An 18258-nucleotide genomic window follows, 5' to 3' on the forward strand; every position below is an offset into this window, starting at 1 on the left:
GTGAGCCCACCTAAATACACACATGCCCGCGTGCAACGATTATACATGATCACACACTGCCTCAGACACAGTAACACATTAGCACATCAGCACGTTCAAATACATACAAACACCCCTCCACATGTAAAAATCACAGAAGCACACACAGATGTTGCAGGCAAGCATGGACAAAATTCTAACACCCAAACATGACCAAGAAAAGCAGTTTTGAGTTCATTTGTCCCCACAGAAGTAAACACAAGCATGGCATGTGCACACACCCATTCATGTGGACCTTGGTATCTGTGCCAAGGTTTCTGCCAACATCTAGGGTTACCTGACTAGGAAGTGTGGGACGCCTAGGACTCCTTTCAAGTTCACACTCCTGGACAATGATGAAGGGGTGGCAGGGAACTGCTGAAGTTACATAACTGGTTGCGGAGGTAGTTTCCAGATAAAAGGCCCAGCTCAAGGCTGCAGTTGGGTGGAAGGCAGCAGGGCGTGGATCATGGAGCTCAGTGTCCTCTTCTTCCTTGCTCTCCTGGGACTCTTGCTTCTCCTGGCCAGGGGCCACCCGAAGGGCCATGGCCGCCTCCCGCCAGGCCCCCATCCTCTGCCCTTCGTGGGGAACCTTCTGCAGATGGACAGAAGAGGCTTACTCAAATCCTTCATGAAGGTGAGATGCAGGTGACAGAGTCCCAGGGTGGCTCCCGCCTCTGTACTTGGGGAGCGCTCACCAGGAGTGAGACGGCCTTCCAGGATCAGGGGTGGGGTGTGTGAAGGGTGGTGAGTGAGGGTCCTGGAGCTGAGCAGGGTGGAGGGCAGTCAGATAGAAAGAGGTGTCCCTGCTCCGTTGAGGTGTGTGGGCACTGTCCCTGGAGTGGGCAACCGGGCATGAAGAGGCATCTGGGGATGAACCCTGAGAATAGAATTTCATACTCTTTTGCCACCCTGTGTTGCATCCCTGGGTAACTGCCCCCCACTGGGAGAAAGAGAAAAATGGGTGATGGCACCAGCAAGCAGGTTTCTCCTCTGCCAGCCAAAGAGAGCACACAGCGGGCTCATGTCGGGACCTGGACAATGGGGAGGTGGGAGGGAGAGCAGGATGGGGAGGCCAGGGGCAGATGCTCACCAGGAATGCACATTAATGCTGTGTGTGATAGCTGACACCATGGAGTGTTTACTAGGCTCTGCATTGCTGCTTTCCAGGTCTGATTTTGTGTTTGGTATCTGTTTATTTGCTAATAATGTCATCTATGCCCATGAACCCGTGGAGGAACTGGCACACTGATGTAACTTCCAACCACCCTGTGCTGCTCTGTGCCCCACAAACTCTATGGCAACCACACTCTTGACTCTTGGGCTTGCCATTCCTTTGCTTTTAATCGAGAGTTTTGTCACATACCGAGAGGCCCCAAGCATGTATTACTTAGTTCATTGTCTTCAATGTATCACTAGGGTACCATGCTTTTGGGCAAACTCCTGAACTTACTTTCTTCACTCAGAATTATGTGGCCGGGTTTTATCTGTATTGTGGGAATTCATTAGGTCTCATTTACAACACTCTGTGGGCTCGGTAAGGTACTATCCCCATCTTAGAGATAAGAACAGTGAGGCTCAGCCTGGGAAAGTTACTTGTTACAGAGGGGAGGCTGGGGCCCAGCTGGGGTCTCTTCATATCCAGTGCCTCATAGATTGAAGCTGCCTAGAAATGTGAGGGTCACTAGACCCTTTGAGAATTCGATGAAGGCTGGGAGCTCCCTTCCCTCCAAATATCCACAACCATTTTTGCATAAAATGTTGAGAATTCCAGACTCTATAAAGCTCTTCCATGGACCTCCAAGGACCCTCTAAGTGTCCGTGACCTCTACTATCATTGCATCTCTGTGGAGAGAGAGATAAATCAGTTAAGAGAGGGAGGGGGGTGCATATGGGATAGTGGGTGTCATGGTGGGGTTGATGGGGTGGGGATACTGCTCCTCCATTCACCAATATGCTCCCCAATCTTTCTGCAGTCAGACGTCTGCTTGTGTTTCACATTCAGCTCTTGTTCATTGAGCCTCAGTTTCCTCTTCTGTAAAACGAGATGGTGATGGGTAAGGATGTGTGCTCCCAAGATTGTTGTGAGGATCAGAGGAGATATTTCATAGAGCCTGGTGTATAGCAGGCAGACTTGTCAAATGGCAGCCACATACTTTGTCTTTTTTTTTTTTTATCTTAGGCCTGTACAATATTTTTATTATCATTTTTTTTTTGAGAGGGCATCTCTCATATTTATTGATCAAATGGTTGTTAACAACAATAAAATTCTGTACAGGGGACTCAATGCACAATCATTAATCCACCCCAAGCCTAATTCTCGTCAGTCTCCAATCTTCTGAAGCATAACGAACAAGTTCTTACATGGTGGACAAATTCTTACATAGTGAATAAGTTCTTACATGGTGAACAGTACAAGGGCAGTCATCACAGAAACTTTCGGTTTTGATCATGCATTATGAACTATAAACAATCAGGTCAGATATGAATATTCGTTTGATTTTTATACTTGATTTATATGTGAATCCCACATTTCTCCCTTATTATTATTATTATTATTATTTTAAATAAAATGCTACTTTGTCTTTTAACAATTAGTAGAAGTTTATTGTGCTCACTTCAAGAAGATAGCTGTAGAACGAAGAACTCAAACCAAAACACGGAATGAGGCTCAGGGTTATGTTGTTCTAAGGCAGCTTCTATAGTGAGAAGGCAGTGACTGTTTATTTTTCACAGTGATTGGCTATAACATTGGAATTTTCTCAAATGATAGGGCGTTGAGTGGTTAGATTAAATCAACCTTGGGAAACAGTTTTAAGTTTTGCTTATGGTTTCCAGAGGCAGAGCAAGCAATGATCCAGGTACAGTTAGTCTTTCAAAAAAAGCTAAATTAAACTTTGTGTTATTAGATTGGCATTATCTGCTCAGAGAATTTTCAGGGCCGGTCCCCATTTGTGAGCCTGTGTTCCACACTTACGGCACACCTCATTTCCAATTAGCCCACGTTTTCGGTGCTCAATAGTCACTTGTGGCTACTGTGTTGGACAGCACCATACTAATTAGCAATGTAAATAAAATTAGTTAATATCTGTGTAGTACTTTGTAGGTTCTGAAACTCTTTTGATATGTAAATCTCATGTTAGCCTGGGTGGGTGGATCTTACGTGTAATTCACCCAAGGTGGTCAGCTAGTGAACAAGGGCACTCAATCCTTGTCTTCAAATGTGGGCACTTTCTCTTCACTTCCTTTTCTAAACAAGCAACACAAAGGGAAACATTAATATTATCATACCTATGGGTGCCAAGGCTCAGGGCACTAGTGCTAAATGCACGAAAAGTCACTCTTCTTTCAAAATCCACCTAACATCGCCTCTCCTCCAAAAATCTTGCCCAGTTCAGTCCCACCTGAAAAATGGCAACTATTTTGATCCCCTCAGTCATTTATTCACTCATTCGGTAGTTATTTCCTGGGCACCTTCTGTGTGCTGGGGAATATTCTAGGCATTGATGATGTGGCATTGGACAGGGCGTACAAAATAAACCAATAAGGAAATATTAGGTTAGACGGAAGCTATGATGAAAATAAAGCAGGGTGCTATTTTAGAAAGTGGTAGGGCTACTTTAGGGTGGGCGGGGGGGAAGGCTTGGTCTTGCTTTGTTTCTGAGCAGAGGCTCTGAAAGATGCAGGAGGAAGACATCAGAGAGAGGAAGCGTCGGTGCAAGAACCTTGAAGCAGGAGCAAGCTCAGCATGTTTGGGGGACAACATGGAGGCTGAGTCTGTGTGAGCAGAGGGGTGCGGGGGAGCGGGAGCTGGGTGAGGGGATGGGGCCACTTCGTGTGGGGCCCTGTGAACTGCAGTGGGGATGTCAGATCCTATTCTCAGCTCAGTCAGAGTGCTGGAGGGTTTGGAGCAAGTTAGAAATACTATTTAATTTACATTTTAATAAGATTACTCTTGCTTTAGGGTGCGGTGGGTGGTGAAATGATTATAGTGGAGACAGGGAGACGGCGGAGACCAGCTCCACAAATCAGCTGAACCTGAGTGGAGTGGAGGAGGAGCTTTAAGAAAACAGAGAAAGATACAGGAAAGACACGGAAACCAAAGCTGAGATCAGGAGGTTCACTGCTTGCTGATGGCAGACAAGTGACGCAGTTTATTTTCTGAGCACCACTTGTATACCCAGGCTCATAATGATGTCACTTCTGGACTGATCGCATATCAGGTTATCTCATATCCGGTGTAGTTGCTTCTGTTTCCAGTGATCTCACTTCTTGTTGATACCATTCCCTGGTGATATCACTTCCGGTGATATTACATCCTGTAACTGGGTCTGGTGATGTCGTTTTCAGGGTGACCTCACTTCCAGGGTGATATTGCTTCTGGACCTCCACAGGAGACCAGTGAAGGGGCTTGGCCAAGGTCACTGTGAGAGATTTTCCAGTAAACAACCTTTTTATGATTTTAAGTCAACTTTTCATTGAGGTTTAACATTGCCCTAAGAAGTGCACAAATCTTAAGTGTTCAGCTCAGTGAATTTTATGAAATGAACACACTCATGTAATTGACATACAGATAAGTAACAAACATGGCCTGTCCCCAGAATCCCCTTCATGTCCCCTTCCAGCCGTTCCCCTGTCACTATCCTGACACCACAGATTCATGTTACCTGTGTTTGAACTTCATATAAATAGAGTTATGATGTATGGGATCTTTTGTGTCTAGCTGCTTTAGCTCAGTGTTACACCGGGAGTTTCATTCATGTTGTTGGCTGTAGCAATGCACTGTGCCTTTTCATTGCTGCATAGAATTCCATGGTATGAATATACCACTATGTATTTATTCTTTGTCTTTGTTGTTGAGCATTTTATTAATCAGTCTTCCTTGTTCTTTTTTTTTTTTGGTGAACTTATGTGTTCATTTTGGCTGGGATGTATGTGGGAATAAAGTCACTGAGTTGCTGAGTATACATACTTTCAGCTTCAGTAAATATCGCTGAGCCGTTTTCTGAGTGGCTGTACTGATGTTGTGATTTTTCAGATTTCATGATCACCCTTAGGGGGCCGTCACTTTTCTTTCATGTCTACCTAGTGGGTGGTTCAGGATAGTTCTCCAGGGAAATTGGCAGGAGGCAGGTAGAGGCAGGTAGCAGGTCGAAGTTGGGTCACAAGAAGGATGATTCTTTAGCTGTGATGTTGGGAGGATCTGGCCAGATTTAAGGGTATGTGCAGGGGTGATATTAGAGATATTTAACCATCTGTACTGCTTAGGGCACCAATCACGTGGACCCTGGCTGGGTCATGGGTTAACCCTTTAGTTGCTGCATCCTGGAAGGGGAAAGACAGCCTGGAGTGGAGGGCCTTGGGGACAGCAGCTAATTACCAATCTATAGGTAAGTGTTTTAATGGTTTAACATGGGGGTTGGCATACTGACTAATAGCAACCCTGGGTATGTGTACGCTTGGCAGCTCCGAGAAAAATATGGGGATGTCTTCACGGTGTATCTGGGACCAAGGCCGATAGTCATGCTTTGTGGGACAGAGGCTCTGCGGGAGGCCCTGGTGGACCAAGCTGAGGCCTTCTCTGGCAGAGGGAAAATCGCCATTGTTGACCCAATCTTCAAGGGATTTGGTAAGGGACTCAGAGTCATGGGGATGGGACAAGACGGATGATGGAGCTTGGGGAGGGTGAGCCTGGGAAGGGCAGGTAAGGGGTGGGGAGGGACCCAGAGGCTCCTTCCAACTTCTCTGCATCCCATGCCTCCTCTACCCCCCAGGTGTGATCTTTGCCAACGGGGAACGTTGGAAGGCCCTCCGGAGATTCTCTCTGGCCACCATGAGGGACTTCGGGATGGGAAAGCGGAGCATTGAGCAGAAGATTCAGGAGGAGGCTCAGTGTCTGATAGAGGAGCTGCGGAAAACCCAGGGTGAGCCCAGGGGCGTGGGTAGGAAAGGAAGACAATGAAACTGGGAGAGATGCAGGGTGCAAAGCAAAGAAAGGGGTATCCGCAGGCAGAGAAAGAGAGGTAGAGAGAAAAGATAGAGCCTGGGAGACTGTAGGACAGAGGGACCGGGACAGAGAGAGGGGCAGAGACTTGTGGGAGAGGAGGGAGCTGACGTGTGGCACGGAGGACAACTCAGGCATAAATGAAGAGCAGAGGGCTCTGCACTGTGCTCAGGGAAACCAGCTGATGGGTTAATTGTATCTAGTAAAGGCAAAACTAGGATTTATATAAAGTGAGAGCAAAGAGAGAAAAGGGAAAACTATGGACTCTTTGAAAATGAGGAAATGTGTTTTCCTTCCCTTGGGTGAACTGCTCGCAGGCCGGCAGTGGGCGAGGGAGGCAGTCGGGGTGTGCTGCTCTGGTCCTAGGTGCGCCGGCAAAGAAGCCCTTCTGTCTGTTCTTGGATTCTCCATAAACAGGTGTTTATGAGACCTAAGGGGGTCAGGGTCCTTTCTTAAGAGGCTTGGGGACATAGCGTAGAGGCTGGAAGGGAGTGTAGGAGGCAGAGACATAGGGAGCAATAGAAAAATAGGGACAGAGGACCGAGAAAGGCAGGAAGGAACAGGGTGACACAGACAGAGAGACAGAGAGGGAGAGACAGAGGGACCCAGACAAAGAGGGAGAGCGGAGGGCACTCGGAGGGGCAGCAAGAAGCCCAGGCAGAGAGAAACCAAGGCAGGGAAAATGGGAGGCAGAGGGGCTTGGGAAGGGTCAAGACAAGACGGACAGGTAACCCCCACAGAGACAGGCCGCACTGACCGCGCACCCGGTGGCGTGCGCGACCGACTAGCAGGTGCAGAGGGGTTCCCTGAGGGCCAGAGAGCCCTAGAGGTGGAGAGGAGAGGAGGGCGAGGCGGAGGGGCGCTTGCGATGGATGCAGCACTTGCTCTGTGTCCCCCCGGCCCCTGGGACTGCACTCTACCTGCTTCCAGAGTCAGAGCTGGGGCCTGGGTGGGGACAGGCATGGTGGCTGAGCTGCTTGGGTCTGAATCCTGGCTCCAGTGAGTAGTAGCTGGGGATCCCTGGTCAAATGACTTAACCTTTCTGTCTGCCCAGCTAGGAGATGGGGATAACAGTCACACCTTCCTCACAGGCTTAATGTGAGAATTCAATAAAATTATATGTGTAGTGCTCAGAATAGGGCCCAGCCCGTCACGTAGGCTACTGCATGTTGGCTGTCGACATTAATGTTTTCCTTATCATTACCGAGCCTTGGAGGACACAGGGATGGAGCAGCAGCCAAATGCTCCCCAGTCTGTGTCCCATGACCTGTGCCTCCTTCTTCTCCTAGGAGCCCTCAAGGACCCCACCTTATATTTCCACTCCGTTACCGCCAACATCATCTGCTCCATTGTCTTTGGAGAACGCTTTGACTACAAAGACCCCAGGTTCCTGCGGCTGCTGGACCTCTTCTACCAGACCTTCTCGCTCATCAGCTCTCTCTCCAGCCAGGTCAGGGGCAGGCGGAGGGAGGGAGGAGATGAGGGGACATCCAGGGCAGCGCAAGGGGACATCTGCACCGGGGGCCCCAAAAATGCAGCTTTGGGCTGGAGGAAGGGTGGAGACAACAGGAGAGAAGGATCCCGAGACCTTTAGGGAGAGCGAGACGTCAAGACAGAGGCTGAGAGACTATGAGAAAAAAGGGGAGGAGAGAGGAAAGAGAGTCAGAGAATCAGAGAGACTAACAAAGGAGGGCTTGGAAGGGAAGGCAGAGATAACAAGAGGAAGGGCCGAGATAAAGAGATCCCAGGAGACAGAGTTGAAGACGAGAGAGAGAGAGAGAGAGAGAGAGAGAGAGAGAGAGAGAGAGAATGAATCAGACTTTCTGTCTGCAAGGGCCCTCACTTGAAGAAATTCCAGCATACATGAAAATAAGGAACCACATTTCTTCATTTTCCCTGTTTCTCCTCCCTTTTTCTGATTTTTAAAAAAATGCCTCCCAGGTTATAAAGTAATACGCTCCTCATTTATTTATTTATTTATTTGCTATTGAAGTATAACTTCAATATTGTATACAATACTGTATTGGTTTCAACTATGCAACACAGTGGTTTGACAGTTATCTACGTTATCACATGCTCACCCTGACTAATGCCGTTACTATCTGTCAACATAGAAAGATATTAGAATATTATTGGCTATATTGTCTATGCTGTACTTCGATACCCATCACTAACTTAATATGCCCCCTTTGAAAATGACATAATAAAGTCCTCTTTCTTGACTAACCTGGAAATACCTGGTTGTATATTAAGTTGAAACAATTAAACTGACTGCAGAATGGTATGCTTTGCTATCGTTCTTAGCCAGGAGTATATGTCAGATCTGCACATAGGACTGTCACAACGACAAACTCCCACGACCTTCTACTGGAGTGTCGGAAAGGGGCCCAGGTGTTTGCGACAAGCCCAACAGCTGATTTCAGTTTTTCTCCTCTCAGAGAGAACCATGGAGAGAGAAAAGTCTGGAAGGAGACCCACCAGTTAGCAATGATTATCTCTAGGAGGAGGCATTAGGAAGGAATTTTACATTGCACTTTATGTGCTTCTGCATTCAGAACAATAAAATATGCTCCATAATAAATCAGTAGTCCGAAGTAGCCAGTAGACTCATCTGTGTAAGCATCACGCTGTCTGTGCCTGACAGAGCAAGGGAGATGGGAACAGCGGAAAGAGTCAGAGAGGTCTGCACCAAACAGACTGGCGGAGGCAAAAGAAGCACAGAGAGGCCATGGGAAGGAGAGACACACCGAAGGAAGGAGTGGTGGAAAGGGGAGAGGCAGAGAGGTGGGTCAGAGACCAGCAAAAGGACTTGAGGATGAGGGAGGGAGATGGAGAAAGAGAAATGAGTGAGCATAAGAGATCAAAGGAGACACAGAATCAGTGAGTGAGGGACTCAGATACAGAGAGACAGGGACAAAGACATAGAGACAGAGACAGTGAGAGAAACAGAGACAGAGGGAGACAGAGGTTCCCCTCTGAGGTGCGAGGGCCCAGGAGGGCCTCACAGCCTCTTCTTTCCATAGATGTTCGAGCTCTTCTCCAACTTCTTGAAGTACTTTCCTGGCACACACAGGCAAGTCTACAAAAACCTGCAGGAAATCAACACGTTCATTGGCCACAGTGTAGAGGAACACCGCAGAGCCCTGGACCCCAGTGCCCCGAGGGACTTCATCGACACCTACCTGCTCCGCATGGACAAAGTGGGCCTGGGAGAGGGCAGTGGGAGGGGGGAGGGGCAGGAGGAAGAGATGGGGTGAAAGACGGCAGGGGAGAGGGGGGCAGAGTGGGAACGAGGGGAGGGTGGGAGGCAAGCGGAAGGGGACGGAGGGGAGATGAAAGGAAGGAGAAAGTAGGGAGGAGAGAGTCAGGAATACAGACCAGGGACAAAACACCGCAACGGGTGGGGAGGCCCACACAGGCAGAAAGAGGCTGGGAGAGAAAGGGACAAACGCCCAAAGAGATACAGAGATGGACGGGAACAGAGCCAGGTGGAGTGAGGAGGGGCGGAAAGAGACAGAGAGAGTGGTGCCCGGCTGGGCATGGGCAGGAGAGAGAGGCGAGCCAGCCGGTGGGAGACCCAGCAACAGGTGGAGGGTGCTCGGACAGCAGGCGGGCAGCGTCCCCAGCCGCCTGACACGCACCCTCCCCGGGCGCAGGACAAGGACATCCCCGACAGCGAGTTCCACCACAAGAACCTCATCCTCACCACGCTCGCGCTCTTCTTCGCCGGCACGGAGACCACCAGCACCACCCTCCGCTATGGTTTCCTGATCATGCTCAAATACCCACACATTACAGGTGGGCGGCTGGGGACAGCCCATCCAGGGGGCGCTTCTCACCCCTTTTTGTGCCGCGCAAGTGCAACTAGGGGTCTTTCATGAATGAAAGAGGCAGAGTTCTACTCTTATACCAGGAGCACTGCGGGTTTAGAATGAGCCCCCAAGTAAGCCAGCCCTGTTGGTGGCTGGATGAATGAAGAATCTGTCAGTCTGTTCCCACTGTTTCCTCTGATGACTTAAAGATCATCCATCCACCCATCCATTCATCTGCCTGTCCTTTTACTTATTAATTAACTTGTACACCCGGATTCTTTCATCTATGATTCATCCAAGCACATACACTTCCATTCTTTATTTGGATTAATTGGTTCATCTGTTGATCCTTTGCATCCATCTGTCCTTCTATGAACCAGGTTTCACTTCTTAATCCCTCCACTGGTCAGTCTTTTGATTCATCCTTCATCTATCTAGCATTCATTTAACAATTCACTCATTTATTCATCCTTGATTTATTGATGTTTCATTCAATCTATCCACCCATTTATTCCTTTTTTTACCTATTCCTTCACTAATTTATTCATTCACTTGTTCCTCCATAAATGTAGTTATCTATCCATTCATGTGATTTATGGACCATTTATTAATTAATGATCCATTAATTAATCTGTATAAGTATATACATATATCCATTCATTAATATTCTTGCATTTATTAATCTTTCCATTTGTGCATTGACCCATTGATTGATGGATTCATTTAGTTATTTATTCAGGTGTTCATGGGTTAATTTATTGATCTACTCTATTGTTATATTCCTGACGACCTAGCACAGAGCCTCAACTATAATAGACACACAACAAATCATTTTCTACTCATCTTAGAGGGGGAATTATAATAGACTCATAGCCTTGAGTTCTTGATTGGAAATTCTATGCAAAATTGTGATATGAGTGTGTGTGTGTGTGTGTGTGTGTGTGTGTGTGTGTGTGCATGCGTGTGCTTACCTGTGCTGGTGGGGAGATAATCCATAACATTCATTAAATTTCAAAGGGTGAGAATTCTTGCTTCTTCACACTCCCCCCTCATCCCACTCCAAGCTGGTTTCTCTGAAAGGTGTCAATAATCTAACCTTAACTATAAATTGTTCCCAGCACATTGGTGCATAGAAAACAAGGTCCCTGCTGAGATGCTTCTTTAAAGTGAGGCTCACTGGTCCCACCCACTCTTCTTTGCAGAGAAAGTTCAAAAGGAGATTGACCAGGTGATCGGCCCACATCGCCCTCCAGCACTTGATGACCGAGCCAACATGCCATACACTGATGCAGTCATCCACGAGATGCAGAGATTCGGGGACCTCATCCCCCTCGGCGTGCCCCACACGGTCATAAAAGACACCTACTTCCGAGGCTACATCATCCCCAAGGTGAGGCCAGCCGGGTCCCAAATCTTGCCTATGCGGGCATCCGGGTTCTAGTCATCTCTGAACTTTGACCTCTTTGTGGTTTTATCACTGGGGCCCTCTTGTTCTGTTTGTTTTGTTCAGTTTTGGGGAGTGGGATGGGGAAGGGAATGGCAATATCTTTCCATCTTGTGACTCTCCTTCAGGACACTGAAGTATATCCCATCCTGAGCTCTGCTCTCCATGACCCACTTTACTTTGAAAAACCAGACTCCTTCAACCCTGATCATTTTCTGGATGCCAATGGGGCACTGAAGAAGAGTGAGGCTTTTGTCCCCTTCTCCATAGGTAAGCTGGACCCAAACTCCCTTTCCTAGGCACCAGAGTGCAAGTGCCATTCCCAACCTGAGGCAACAAGGAGAGGTCTTTGTTTATTGAGCAGTTAGTATATGCAATTGGCTTAACTGCGTCAACCCACTCCATCTTCGCTGCAACCATAGAGGCTGCTAGAGAATTAAGATCATGTCCCATAGACATATCTTGGTAAGCTGGACCTTGGGAAAGTATTTTAAACTCCCCACACCTCAGTATAAAATATCTCTGGAGCACTACTCTGAGCCCAGTACTCTTTTCGAGACTGAAGGTAGTGCTTTGGCTAAGTCACAGAGACCCAATTCCTGCCCCAGGAAATGGCCAATCAGCAGTGGGGATGGGCTTCCAACAAATGGTCACAAAATAATACCTCATTAAATTAACTGATGTTTGCCATATGCTTAGAACTGCTGGGCACAAAGAAAGAGCTTTGGAGCAATTACTATTATTATAATTAATCATAATTGTGATAAATGCTCTAAAAGGCCTTTGGGAGCTCAAATAGAAAGTCCTGACTACCCTTGGAAAGTGTACCTGAGGAGCCCAGAGTCCAGCCCAGAGCCTTGATTTCCATCAGTGACTTTGGTGGCCCAAGGCTCCTGGCTCTGCCCCGCGCAGTGGCCTCCTCTCTCACGTCACCTTACATGACAGCTGGGGGACACACAGGGCGGTGGGACAGGGGTCAGTTCCTCCATTCAATTCCCGCTCTAAGTTTAGAGAGAGGCAGAGATGCAGAGAAACAAAGACAGAGACAGTCAGATGAGGACACAGGGAGTGAGAAACAGAGAGAGGGAGAAGGAGAAGAAGGAGGGAGGAGGAGGTGGAGGAGGGAAAGGAGTCAGAAGAGGGAGAGAGAGAGCATAAGAGAGGGACAAACCCAAAGCGACTGAACGGAGAAGAAACAGCGAAGGAGAAAATCCGTGTATGTAGAGGGAAGTGAAAAATGAGAGAGGTGCAGACAGAGTCAATCCACATAGACAGAGACAGGGAGTTGAGATTGAAGAAAGCAGAGAAAAGAGGAGAGAGAGAGAGAGACCATGCCCGACAGCAGGTGCAGACAGAAGGAAAGCCTGGGCAGCCTGCCACGGGCAGAACGAAGGACCAAGCAAGCCAGAGGTGTCAGAGCCCAAGGGGCTGGGACCCATCCCTGGAACCTGAACAGCCTGCCCCACGCGGTCAGCGGGCAGTTCAAGAGGCTCGGAGGTCAAGGAGGAGCCGTCCGCAACCTCTGCCTTTCCCGACTCCCTGCGGCCCTCATTGTTCCCCAAGCCCTTGGTTTGTAACCGATGGTGGCGGGGGTGGGGGGCTCCTTACACCTCAGAATCCGCAGGAAGCCACGGACTCCAGTCTCCTGTGCCTCAGCCCCACTCACAATTTTATGTACAATTTGGGCTTTTATTTCCCCAGAACTCTTAAAGCCCACGGCTCTCAGGCTGACATAAGAAGACAACCTTGAGCCAGACAAGAACATGCCATGCCAGATACACCCACACACTCTGCACCGCACACACCCAGAAACAAACAAAGCAATAACTACACCCACAGAATCCTTAGGACGGGCCAGATGCTGGTCTAAGAACTTTTACAAATATTAACGGCTTTAGCATCACAATAGCCCTATGGGAGAGGTATCATTCTCCCCATACTAGAAATGAAGGACATTAAAAACGCTGTCAGAAATATGCACACACCTACACATGTGGAGGCAGACACGCACACACTTCCAACCAGAAGCAAATGCTTTGGAAATCTAACAGAAGCTATGAAGTCTCTCCTGGAAAAATGGGCAAGCACATCCACCCAGAGATTGGCATCCGGGCTTGGGAACCCCTTAAACGTTCACCCCGACCTGCAGGTTAAAGGCCAATCCTGTGCAAACTGGTCACAATGCACACAGGCGTCTGTCTCTGGGATGGGAGGGGGCAAAGAATGCCTATTCGCCCCCCACCCACATTGGTGCCCTCTGTGCCCACAGGGAAGCGCATTTGTCTTGGTGAAGGCATCGCCCGCAACGAGCTATTCCTCTTCTTCACCACCATCCTCCAGCATTTCTCAGTGGCCAGCCCGGTGGCTCCTAAGGACATCGACCTCACACCCCGGGAGAGTGGTGTGGGCAAACTGCCCCCGACATACCAGATCCGCTTCCTGCCCCGCGGAGGGGGCTGAGGGAAGGGAGCCAAAGGATGCCAAGGTCTTGACGTATCTGCAGAGAACGGCCCCTTGACACTCTCTGTGTCTTCTTGTTCCCAGAGACCTGTTACTTCCCCTCCTTCTCTGCTACCTTCCTGAGGAAGTCCCCTCTGCGGTCTCGCCTCCTGCCCTCATTCCGCAGCTCTTCTAAAGACCCGAGGAGGAGGTGTTTTCCTTTCCTCTGTTCACAGGTGTTTATTTAGGAACTGGGACTGAAAGGGGAAACATGACTCAGGATCTGTGCAGGTCTGCCTCCCAGGCCACGGCTCACCCGAGGGATCTCCCCCTTGCCCAGAACAACCACAGCCTCCACTTACCAACTCCTGGCACTCCATGATCTGGGCGTGCATGATCTCGCTTGGATCCTCCTCCTCACAGTAGCCCCAGGTGGCGGGTATGATGGTTATGCCCATTTTAAAGATGAATAAACAGAAGCCAGGCAATAGCATGCATTGTCCGAGATCATATGGCTAGTAAATGGAGGGGCGAGGTTCATGCTCTGTCTCCCCGGCTCTTGAAATCAAACTCCACCACATTCCCTCCCCACAACACACATAGACTTTACAATTAAGGTGAAATTCACATAACATAAAATTGACGATTTTGAAGTGTATAATCCAGTGGTATTTAGTTCAAACGCAGTGTTGTGCAACCGTCACCTCAATCTAGTTGCAAACATTTTCCGCAGCCCAGAAGGAAACCCCATACCCATGAGCAGTACTTCCCATTCTCCCTTCCCCTCAGCCCTGGCAAACACCAGTCTGCTCTCTGCCTCTACAGATTTGCCTATTCTGCATATTTAATGAAAATAAAATCATACAGTATGTGATCTTTTGTGTCTGGTTTCTTCCACTTAGCATCATATTTTTGAGGGTCACCTGCGTTGTACCTCCAGAGTCCTCCCGCATTCCCCCTCTCCTTGCTTCTCCCTACTTCTTCCCTCTATGAAAAGACCTCCCCAGCCTTTGAGCTGTATGATTCTAAATTGGTGCCTGGGATTCCCCAATCTTCTCCTTCAAATCCCTTGAGACTCAGATAAACATCCTTGGGACAGGTGGTGATCCATGCCATTTTAGTGTGACCCATTTATCATCAGGTCGCTAGGGATCTTTCGGGAAGGTGAGAGCCACAGGCCAACTCCGTGAAGGCAAACCCACTGTTTTGCTTATCACTGTATTCTCAGCATCTGGAGCAGTGTGTGGCATGGCATTCCAGGTTTAAAAATATTTGCTGAGGGATGAATGAATGGATGAATGGATGGACAAAACCGGCTACCCCAAACCTACCCAATGTGGAGCTGGGCTTCCCCCATCAGACCATGTCTCCTTTTCCATATCTCATTCTCTTCTGATGCCCAGACTAAATCCCTGTCCCCAGTGAGTACAGGATGCCCCAAGTCTGCCTGCTAGCTATCCCCATGCCTCATGATGCAATGCCAGCTTCCAACAAAACTATCTCAGAGCCACACTTGTACTGCAACCATCCTGGTCCAGCCTCCACATGTTCCATCAGCTGGCACCACCACCCTTCCTTGAGGGGGACCTCTATTCAAGGGCACTGTCAACCAAGATGGCTCCAGCCAGCCAGGGGCCAATAGGAAGCTAACTTTGGGACACCTGAGATCCAAACTTCCTGGCCTCTGTCCCACCCATCACCTTTGGGCTCCCTGTTGCCTCTGGAAAGTTACCAAGAACTGTATCAAGGTGGATTCCCGGCACACCCTCTCCCACCGGGCACAGAGGAGAATCCAACAAGCAGAGAGCAGCCTGCCCTTTAGGAGGGACAGCAGGATGGGCACCGGGCACAGTGGGCACCAGGCACTCTTGGCCGTCCTGCTGCTCACTGTCCTCACTGTCCTCCTCCTACTCTGGGGCTACCCCACCTCTCAAGGCTGCCTCCCTCCAGGACCCTGGCCTCTGCCCTTCCTGGGGAACATTTTGCAAATAGACCACAAGGGCTTCCTCAAGTTCTTCCAGGACGTGAGGTGGGAGGGGAATGGGGTGGACAGCAGGGGTGGGTGGATGGAAGGCAGCTCCCAGGTAGCAAGGCAAGCTTTGGGTGGGACTTCACAGGCCAGCGTGGGGGTTTCTTCTTCCACCATGATCTGGACCAATATGCCTACTAGAGAAGCTTCTGTAATTCCTGTGAGAAGGAATGGAGGGAAGATGTGATCCAGGTGTGGGGGTGGAGACCCTTCTCTCTGCCTAAACAGCTGCAGGAGGAATACGGGATGTCTTCATGGTCTACTTGGGGTCCAGGCCTGTTGTCGCCCTGTGTGGGTACAAGGCTGTGAGGGGGGCCCTGGGGATCAGGCGGAGGCTTTCTGTGGCTGAGGGCACATCGCCATCAGTGACCCCACCTTCCAGGGATCCGGCGATGGGGAATGGGGGTGGGGCTCCAGGAAAGGACAAGGGACCATCCTATGCACCCCCCAGCCTCCCCTTCATGCCCCACTGATCAGGTGTGTTCTTTGCCAATGGAAAGTCTTGGAAGGCCCTTTGGCGGTTCTCTCTGGCCACCATGAGGGACTTCGGGATGGGGAAGTGGAACATCGAGGAAAGAATCGAGGAGGAGGCTCAGTGTCTGGTGGAGGAGCTGCGGGAACCCCAGGGTCAGTGTGGCTGGGAACAGGGACAGAGAAAGCCAGCGAGAGGATGGATGGGAAGAGACCCAGAGCCAGAGACATGGAGACACAGAGCCAGGGAGAGAGAGGAGACAGAGACAGAGACAGAAAAGGAGAAAGACAAGGAGAGGCAGAGAAAGCTGACAGAAACAGAGAGCAGAGACAGACAGAAAAAGAGAGAAAGCAAGACAGCAGGAAACTGAGGACACTTACAAGGATCTACCCAGAAGCAGAATCTGCAAGGAAAAGACAAGAAGAGGGAAAAGAGAAGTCGAGTCCGGGGAGAGACAGGATGACAGTGAGTCCAAGGAGACGGGACACAAAGAGAGAACAGAGAGAAAGGGGTGAGTCCAGAGGCAGAGATAAGAGCAGAGAGAGACGCAGGGGTACCAAGAAAACCAGACCAAGACAGAGATGGAGGAAAAGAAGAGACACAGAACAGGAGATGCCCAGAAAGAAAAGCTGTGATGCAAAAGCCCAGGGAAAGCTGGCTACCAAGAGGAAGAGAAAGAAACCAACCGAACAAGCTCTGGTTCAACCCACCCAGGAAGACAATGCAGGGGACCCCCCACGACAGACCTCTCATCCCCAGGTGCCTATCTGGGTCCCATCTTCCTCTTTCACTCCACCACGGACAACATCATATGCTCCATCATCTTTGGCAAGCGTTTCAGTTACCATGGCCCAGATTCTTTCGGCTGCTACATTTATTGAATGACTCCTTCTCTATTATCAGCTCCCTTTACAGCCATATGAGGCCAAAGATTCCACACTGGGCCAGGAATCCGGGTAGGTGGACACTAGAAAGGGATCAGATGCTTTCTCTTCCGAACACTGATGCAAGAAGGCACCAAGAAGTCAGGTTTCTGTGTACACACTTCACCCCCTAATGCCCTCCAGCGTGAGGCGATGAGTCAGAATGTGGGTAGGATTCAGGCCTCCTTAAAGGAGGGACTGTGAGAGAAGGAACCTCCGCAGATGTTAAGAGCTATTGAGGCAGCTGTTCACATGTGGCTGATTATGTGTGTAGGTTCTGCTCAGCTGGGAGGTGCATTCCCCAAGTCCAAGGGTGGACGATGCCCTTCAGACATTGCCCTGCCGTGCAGGGTACAACCTCCACACCCACGGCTTCAATCCAGCGAGCAGCGCAGGTTCAGAAGCCTTCCGCGCTTCCCTGTAGGTGTTTGAACACCTCTCCGGCGTCTTAAAACACTTTGCTGGCATCCGCACTGGCTTGTGCAGCAACACTGAAGAACCGGAAGACTTTGTCACTGAGAACGTCGAGAAGCACTGGAAAACGCTGGACCCCAGCTCCCTGAAGGACTTCACTGATTCCTTCTGTTCCGCTCGGACAAGGCAAGGGCAGAGCTGCACTGGGGCTGGGTGGCAAACGGAGCTCGAACGTTTGGGTACCACGTACATGTTGTTTAAATATTAAAATACTTCCCTATGGGTTGGTAAGAAAGCCACTGCCCCCGTCCCCCCCTCCATTCCTTCCTCAGTTTACCCAGGCCCTCCTCCTGGAATGCCTGTTAAGAGGTAGCAACTAAGAGTTCACATGTGGCCCAGCAGGGGGCCTCTGAGTCCCTGCACGCCCTCTCCCATTCTGATTGGTCGGAGACCCATGTCTGTTCTGATTGGCTGGAGGCTAATGTCTGTTCTGATTGGTCTGACAAATGCCATATAGTTGTTAAATATCTTCAGTATCAGCCCTGGACAGAGAGCTGCAAGGGCCTATCAGGAAAGCAGAGGCACCCAAGGACGGAGAAGATAAGACCCACCCCAAAATATTAATCCCTAATGTTTATCGAGCACCTACATGCATGATGTCAAACCAACTCCAGATGATGAACTAACGCATAAAGAGATTAAG

At 49.5% G+C, this 18258-nt stretch overlaps 1 protein-coding gene and 1 pseudogene across 1 annotated transcript; both read left to right on the forward strand.

Annotated features, from left to right (window-relative positions):
- Positions 1–382: 382 nt before the first annotated feature.
- Positions 383–14210, forward strand: LOC118918093 (cytochrome P450 2B4-like). Its single transcript, XM_036896550.2, has 9 exons — positions 383–655; positions 5485–5647; positions 5793–5942; positions 7312–7472; positions 9046–9222; positions 9679–9820; positions 11037–11224; positions 11407–11548; positions 13548–14210. The coding sequence occupies exons 1-9, from the start codon at positions 488–490 to the stop codon at positions 13736–13738; spliced, it is 1482 nt and encodes a 493-aa protein (XP_036752445.1). The 5' UTR covers positions 383–487; the 3' UTR covers positions 13739–14210.
- Positions 14211–15552: 1342 nt separating this feature from the next.
- Positions 15553–18020, forward strand: LOC130681121 (cytochrome P450 2B5-like; annotated as a pseudogene).
- The last annotated feature ends 238 nt before the right edge of the window (positions 18021–18258 follow it).

The sequence above is a fragment of the Manis pentadactyla genome, chromosome 15, assembly GCF_030020395.1.
Source record: "Manis pentadactyla isolate mManPen7 chromosome 15, mManPen7.hap1, whole genome shotgun sequence".
In the NCBI taxonomy this organism is placed as follows: Eukaryota; Metazoa; Chordata; class Mammalia; order Pholidota; family Manidae; genus Manis; species Manis pentadactyla.

Coding starts and splice junctions, on each gene's coding strand:
- LOC118918093 (XM_036896550.2), top strand. CDS start 488: ATGGAGCTCAGTGTCCTCTTCTTCCTTGCTCTCCTGGGACTCTTGCTT. Junction 7,473..9,045: donor TCAGCTCTCTCTCCAGCCAG/GTCAGGGGCAGG, acceptor TTCTTTCCATAG/ATGTTCGAGCTCTTCTCCAA. Junction 11,225..11,406: donor GAGGCTACATCATCCCCAAG/GTGAGGCCAGCC, acceptor ACTCTCCTTCAG/GACACTGAAGTATATCCCAT.